The sequence below is a fragment of the Pinus tabuliformis genome, chromosome 3_2 (genome assembly GCF_031772625.1).
Source record: "Pinus tabuliformis cultivar Carrire ecotype Pingquan chromosome 3_2, CPIR1, whole genome shotgun sequence".
In the NCBI taxonomy this organism is placed as follows: Eukaryota; Viridiplantae; Streptophyta; class Pinopsida; order Pinales; family Pinaceae; genus Pinus; species Pinus tabuliformis.
The window spans coordinates 1,163,759,764-1,163,767,568 of record NC_142302.1 but is presented as its reverse complement, the minus strand read 5'-3'; the positions used below and the strand labels follow the sequence as shown (position 1 = coordinate 1,163,767,568).

Here is a 7,805-nt window from a genome sequence, read left to right as displayed (position 1 = left end):
ATTTTTAGTCTTGTGGACCTTAAAATATCATTTCATTTCATTTCATAAAAGCTTCAACTTATGCATGAACCATCATATAACCACAATCTTTCTAGATGCTACCTCTTATAATGTGACCATCAAAATTTTCAATAAATTGTAAATACATCAACATGGAACTCAATGCACATACAGTCTCAAACCAGTTGCAATGTATACCATGTTGTTGAAAATTTTTGTAATGTGAGGTGCAAGAATCTTTGAGCCCCACTTTAGATACTCTGCTTGGAGTTCAACTAAGTCTTTTGCTTTTCCAACACCCAACTTCTTGATACCCATCTCTACCTCTTGCACCGTGAAGAGTTAATTATTAGTGTTGACCAAGGGGGGAGGGTCAACCTTGGGATCCTGGTCATGGAGTTGTCTTGCATAGTCAAACCATTTAGAAGCTATAATACTATTTTCAATTTGCATCTTTCTTGGTTGGAGCTCCTTCCAAAATAATTTGGGATTAATTTTCTCAAGGAAGATTAGTTCTTCCCTCCTTGAAACCATGAAATCAACCTTTTTCTTTCTTAATATCTGCTTGTAAGCTTTGAGCTTTATGTTATCATTGTTTGGCTCTTTCCACATTCTCTTTGCCTTTTTGCATTCCCCGTCAAACCAAAGCATTAACCATAAAACAATTTGTTTTAGACTTCTTAATTTTTGCTCTTTTGCACTTTGCGAGTGCGCTTTGAATTAAATGTGTTAATTCGTGACTATGAAGGCTGTGAATTGGGATTTTATTCTTCTCAAAGAGCCTCTCTAGCGTCATTTTGAAGATATTACAATTTTTTGGAGTTACTCTATTCATGGTCAATACAAGATGTCTTGATTCTTGCTAAGTCATATATTATTGGTATATTCATCTTACATGTAGATCAGATATACTCTGGATGGTATAATAACCACTAGAAAGTTTGATCCTAAGGCTATCTCTGAGTGGTATAATGATAGCCAAGTTTGATATGGTCTAGCCTAAATCACTCTGGACTTAACTTTCCACCATGGTTAAAAAAAACTAATATTTAGAAACTAAATTTTAATTATAACAGCATTTTAGTGCAGATTCATTGAAAATCGAGCGACAGCAAAATATATATCCTTCCGTTCAAATTGGAAAGGAATAGGGTGGAAATTTTATTTATGCGGTATTTTGCCTTCATTTCCTTGGACAGGTCAAGCAATCAGTATTGTTATCGTTGGGATATAGGAAATTTGTAACTTGAGTGAAGTGGAAGAGCAACGAATACATTTTGCCGAAATGGATGAGAAGGTGGTATGCGTGACAGGAGGAAGTGGATTCATAGGATCATGGCTTGTTCGTCAATTGCTGGAGCGTGGATACACAGTGCATGCAACTCTCCAAAATCTGAGTGACCCAAAAGAGAGAGACCATCTGGAAGCCTTGGAAGGTGCTAAGGACAGGCTCAAATTATTTCAACTCGATGTTCTGGACTATGATTCCATGGCAGCAGCGATCAATGGTTGCCAGGGAGTTTTCCATCTCGCATCTCCATGTACACTGGAAGAGTTGAAGGATCCTCAGGTCCTAATTCCAATACATATTACATTTTGCTTATAAAATTGTACTCAGAGTATTCCAATACATATTACATTTTTCTTATAAATTTGTACTCAGAGTATCTGGTGGGATCCCTCCAGGAAATATGACAGACCACTTATTGAATAGGAGTTGAATTGTATAGTCCCGATGGGATGGAGCTGTGTGTTTGTGTATTTGTATACAGAATGGAGACTTTGCATTAACCCTACATTTACTTCAATTATTGCATTGGTTACATTGAATATGGACAGAGACGCAGATCCATATGATGTGATGTGCTCCTCTAAATTGAGAAGCTCGAGGAGCTTGACAAACTAGAGGTGCATATCAAATCGTTGTTTACAGGTGCATATCAATGTGTAGGTTGGCTACTAATTGGATTGGAGATTGAAACTGAAACCATGCAATCTAGAGCTGGACATACTGGAGGGGCATATCAAATCCTAGTTTATAGGTGCATATAGTTAGTAGATTAGTTAATAATTGGGTTTAGATATTGTTGGATTTGTAAGTTACGTCGAAGGAAGGGAAGGAGATACCACAAAATAGGTTTATCTCACTATTATTATTTAGGTGTTGTCTATTTATTATATTTTTTTTTGGAGTTTTTGATAAAAATGGGTTTTTGACTGTATGGGTTTTCAGGGTATTCAGCACCCTGAAAACCCTTGGGCTAGTCAGATTGTGTTCACAACTTAAACTTATGATTCCAACAAATCCTTGCCAGATACACTATAACTTATTATTTATGTCCCTATGTCATAAATAAAAGAAGTATGTCATAAATAAAAGAAGTTTGAAGTTTGTAGAGAGGGTAAGACTAAGCCAGCATAATCACCCCTTAACATTACCTTTGTGGATGTCTATTTTGACATAATAGTCATTGTATATTGGAGTTTACAGGCTGCCAAGGAACAATCCTCACAGTCAACTCACAGTCAATGATAGGAGGGAAGGATATTTAAGGAGATTTTATATGACTGATATTTTTCTATTCTTTAAGAGTACTACTTCATTTCCGAACTTGATTCTTATACTTGGGAGCCCTGCTCTGCCTTCCATGTATTTGGAACATTCAGTGTCTATTGTGTAATTTTGGGTTTGTTTTGCAGGTTGAGGTGTTGGATCCGGCAGTTAAGGGTACACTGAATGCTTTGGAAGCATCTCGCAGAGCTCAAGTGAAGCGTGTTGTTCTAACATCCTCCATCTCTTCCTTGGTTCCCAATCCCAACTGGCCTCCCAACACTGTCATTGATGAGAATTCATGGACTGACATAGAATACTGCGAACGTGACAAGGTATGTCCTTTATGTATGCATCAAACAATTCCCTCTTTGATAGTTCCATGTCCACTTCCTTCGTAAGACATGAATATGGATATGTGAGCAAATGAATGTACAGTTTTGGTATCCTGTGTCGAAGACTCTTGCGGAGAAAGCAGCATGGGAATATACCAGCACCCACAAAATGGACATGGTGGCCATTCATCCTTCAACTTGTTTGGGTCCTCTTCTACAACCCAGATTGAACGCTAGCTCTGGTGTTCTCTTGCAGCTTTTACAAGGTAAGTGTGTATGTTTTGACAGTTCCAAAAACAGATTTTGAAGGTTCAAATTTACAACGCCTACAGTAGTTGTGGAGAGTGTTTATCTCTAAGCCTTTGCATTAGAAGAGTCGATGGGGGCTTTGCTGGATTGACATTCAGGACTGACCCTTCGTGACAAGGGAAGTCCTTCATTAGATAATAGTGGATGGGGACTTACCTCTTTGATCAGGACCTTACTAGCTGGCTGGCTGGGTTAACCTAGGACCAATCCAGTTAAAGCAAGAACAAGATCTTAGTTCAGAACCAACCCTCCGTTAGATAAGGATTGCTCAGGACCTTACTAGCTGGCTGGCTGGGTTACCCCAGGACCAACCCAGTTAAATTGAGCACACAACTTTATTTCAGAACCAACCCTCTGTTAGATAAGGGTTAGTCAGGAACTACTTTAAAAGGCTATACTCAATACTTGTCTAAGCTTTATATTGCATCCAATTTCTGTATTTGACAGGTTATCCTTGCAATCTAATCTGCACTCCAATTACTTAATACTAGCACAAGAGAGAAACAAAAGCTGATGGTAAATTCAGCAAGTTGTTAAAACTTCCTTTCCCTAGCAAGGATACTCTTTAGTAGGTGAGACAGTGAAACCCAAGTGCCCCCACATGCAGACACTTAACCCAAGTGACCACCCATAATTTGAGGGATTCTCCATCCGTCATGAAATATGCAAAAAATATTTTTTGAATCTCGAAAATGTCTAAAGATTCATAGGAAATAAATACAGGCTAGATGAATTTATAAGAACCATGTTTAGTTCTTAACATGAAGGTAGTCTTGACTCTTGAGATTCACAGAAATTCTTTTCAAATAAAAAAAAAGAATTAATAAATGTTCTGAACACGGAAATACATTTCTTATAATGCAATCAAGTTTGATTCCTTGAATTTTTTAAAATCCATTAAAATTTTATTCCTTGAAACTGTTTCAGTGACCTTGGGATTACAATATAACAGAGGCTATGTAAAATATTAGTTCTGCAATGGCAACAGGTCAGACTTCAGAATGTATGAAGCCTTTTCAATTCAGACAAAAACCTAACAAGAAGTTTCCAGAAGTATAATTATTGGGCAAACAATAAATGGCTGTTGTATTTTCTTTCACTATCCATTAGATATTTCATTGCTGATTTACTTTGGTTCAGTAACTATAAAATATTAAAGGTAAAGAGTGAAAAATATCGTTAAGATTCTACCATTGTCACTATAGAAGAATTTCAACAAAACAAGAGGTCGCATATGGGAGAGTGGGGCTTCTGTTATTCTATTTGAGAGTGATCCTAAAACAGGATAGAGTATATAGTCACTGCTTTCTCATTCCACCAGAGCCCCTGTAATGTTTCCAAGTCATTGTATTGAATATTCTTTGGAATATGTGGCCCTACAATGATGGATGGGTTCCTCTGTTACTAGATTTTGCTTCCAACCAGAGAATCTATCCTTGCAACACCACCCTAACCTAGCTTGAGCTCTACTCCCTTCATTAGCTGTCACCCACTTCCTAGTTAATTCATGAGCTATCAAAACTTAAGGAACTTTGGATATTCGAACCGTGATGAAAAAATAAACCACTTCATCCTTAAGGGCTCAATGATCCATAAATATAAGTTTGTAACCCAAGCTGTACATCAAAAAGAAAATTAGTGAAGAAAAAGGTGCACAAGAGGGGTGGTAAAAATAGGACGAGGAAAGGGGTAACTTAGGTCCCATGATTGCTCTCTCTTCACATTATAGTGCTTGTTACAGCTCAAACTAGCAAGGGTCCCAAAAGGGTATCCTTGAAGGGCTACTACTAGGTCAAGGGCAACAATAGAACAATAGCCCACTGTCACCGCGGCTAAAGCTCCCTACTCTTTACGGACTTTCACCGATGGTAGGAAACCCGTTATAATGAGGATTGTGAAAATGAATGGATCAATGATAGGATGAGAGATGATCCTAGAAGCCTCTTCACAAGAGAGGCTCAGATATATGGCTTGCTTGCTTTGAAAGCAAGATGAAAGGCTCTCTAGGAAAGGCTTAGGGGAATTCTAAGAGCTAGTATATGACTTTTCAAGAAGACTCTTAGCTCCTAAAATCCTTGTGGAAACTTGGATTCCAAGTGGTCTTTGTGAAATTGGCTTCAATAAGTTGTGGGACCTATGTTGCGGGGGAGCGCCCCCCCCCCTCGAACCCGCTCCCAATCCGCGCTCCGGGCGGGAGCGCGCTCCCGAATTTTTTTTTCGCTCCCTGCCAATTTAGGAAGCGCTGTCGGGAGCGTCGCTCCTGTTGCTCCCGGAGCGAAAATTACAGCGCGGGAGCGATCGCTCCCGACCGCTCCCGAACTATAAATTTTCGCTTCGGGAGCGAATCCAGCGTCGGGAGCGAAAAAAAAATCCGCGGACCCGAAAAAAATCAAATTTAAAAAAAAAATTGTTTTAAAAGCCCAATGGGGCTAAAAATATTTCATTATCACTTGAATGAGTTGAGTTAGAGCTGGAGAGCAAGAGCAAAGGAGCGAGGAGCAAGTGCCGAGGAGCAAGGAGCAAGCCTGCAAAGAGGTAAGTAACTTAGTTATTTAGTTAGTTTAATTTAGTTAGGTAGTAATTTAGTTAGTTTAATCTAGTTTATTTAGTTTATTAATTTTATTTAGTTTAAAAATCATGAACCTAAATTAAATTAATAAATTAAATTAATTAATCTAAATAAATTAAATTAATTTGCAGATTCAAAAGCCTACAAATATCAAACACCATGGACCTGGGTATATTTCTTGGCATTTTCCTCTTCTTGGTCCCTTTTATGGTTATTATGGTGCTGGAAAGTAGGAAACGGAGGGGCCAAAATGAAGAGGGGGATGAAGAAGCTGGAGAAAGTCGAATTGATGAAAACCCCAGTGAGGAGGAGCTAGAGGAGGATGAACATGACTCTCAAAAAACTAAACAAGACCAAACCCCATTGTGGAAATATGTTAATAAGGCTGAAACAGGGAGAGGGGGTGGAACCACTAAATTTCATTACTCCCATTGCAACAATGATTACACAGGTTCATACACCCGTGCCAGAAAACACCTCTGCGGGAAAAGGCCATGGGATGGAGACAAACAAATAGGAATCAAAACTTGTCAGCAGTGGATAGAGCCAAATACATAAGGGAAGAGGAGGAAGCCCAATACAAATCAAAAAAATCAAGGGGTTTCTTTGAACCAAGCTCACAATCACAAGCACAAAGAACACCTTCAGCATCCTCCCAAGGCAGTGGATATGGAGGCACAGGGTCATCAGGTTTAAGGCATAGAACCATATCAGATTTCCTTGATGAGGGGTGTAGGAATGATGTGGATTCAAAGGTTTAGAGGTTTCTCTATGCATGTGGGATACCATTCAATGTTCTTCGCTCACCTTATTGGCACGAAATGGTTTTTGCCATAAATGATGCCCTTAAAGGATACAAGAGCCCTGGGTATGACAAGGCAAGAACCGTTGGACTTGATCATGAAAAAGCAAAAATATCACATTCTTTGAATAGAATGACAAGTTCTTGGACTGACCATGGGGTGTCCATTGTATTTGATGGATGGACAAATGTAAAAGGCAAGCCATTGATAAGTGTTCTTGCTGTGTCTGTTAGTGGTGCCATCTTTCTAACTGCACATGATTACTCAGACAAGTTCAGGACCGGCATCAACATTGCAGAAGCATTACTTGAAACAATTGACCGTATTGGGCCATACAATGTCATCCAAGTCATCACTGATAATGCTCCTAATTGTAAGGTAGCGGGAGCAATTATTGAGGATAAATACCCCAACATATTTTGGTCTGGATGTTTGGTTCACACATTGAACCTTCTGATGCATGATGTTGTCAAGAACAAAAATGCACAATACCAATGGATTGGTGATTTGTACAAGAAAGGCAAACAAATGATAAAATTTATTACAAATCATAGCAATACACATGGCCTTTTCCGCAATCACTCGAGATTGGAGTTGTTGAAGATTGCGAAGACCAGATTTGGTAGCTATTACCTCACCTTCAGGCGCCTTTTGAAGGTAAGAGAGTCATTGGCTAGCATGGTATCAAGTCCACATTGGCAGGTATTAAAGGAAAGGGCTACAAATGCAGTTGACAGGCAAGGTTTTGAACTGGTGGAGGAGGCCGCTCTTGATGGTCAGTTTTGGACAAGTGTGAGGCAAGTGTTGGATTTCACCAAGCCCATTTATCACATGATTCGGTTTGCAGATATAGACAAACTAGTGATTGGCGAGGTGTATGAGCAGATGGATACCATGTTGGGGCAAATAAAAGATATTGTTCATAACAGAGATCCCGACTTGTACAAAATGATTCACGATTTTGTGTGTGTACGGTGGAATAAACTTAATCTTCCACTACATTGCTTGGCGTATATCCTTACGCCAAAATACTACTCTACATCTTGGTTGGGCCAACCTGCACCAGGGGGTGGGATTAGGACCAAACCCCATTTAGATGCAGAGGTAACTAGTGGATATTTGCAAGCATTGGAAAAGTTGATACTTGACAGGGAGGAATGTGTAGTTGTGCGCCTTGAAATAGGCAAATACTTCAGTGGCACTGGTTTCTTTGGTACCTTCCATGCAATGGAAGACAG

The 7,805-nt window shown here is 39.2% G+C and overlaps 1 protein-coding gene across 1 annotated transcript in view; it reads left to right on the top strand.

Annotated features, from left to right (window-relative positions):
- Positions 1–1,093: 1,093 nt before the first annotated feature.
- The window catches only part of LOC149184851 (cinnamoyl-CoA reductase 1-like), a 188,340-nt gene continuing 181,628 nt past the window's right edge, over positions 1,094–7,805 (top strand). The window contains exons 1-3 of the mRNA XM_089417735.1: positions 1,094–1,570; positions 2,701–2,886; positions 2,990–3,152. Of these exons, the coding sequence (XP_089273861.1) occupies positions 1,286–1,570; positions 2,701–2,886; positions 2,990–3,152 (634 nt within the window). The 5' untranslated portion in view covers positions 1,094–1,285. The remainder of the gene's footprint in view (positions 1,571–2,700; positions 2,887–2,989; positions 3,153–7,805) is intronic.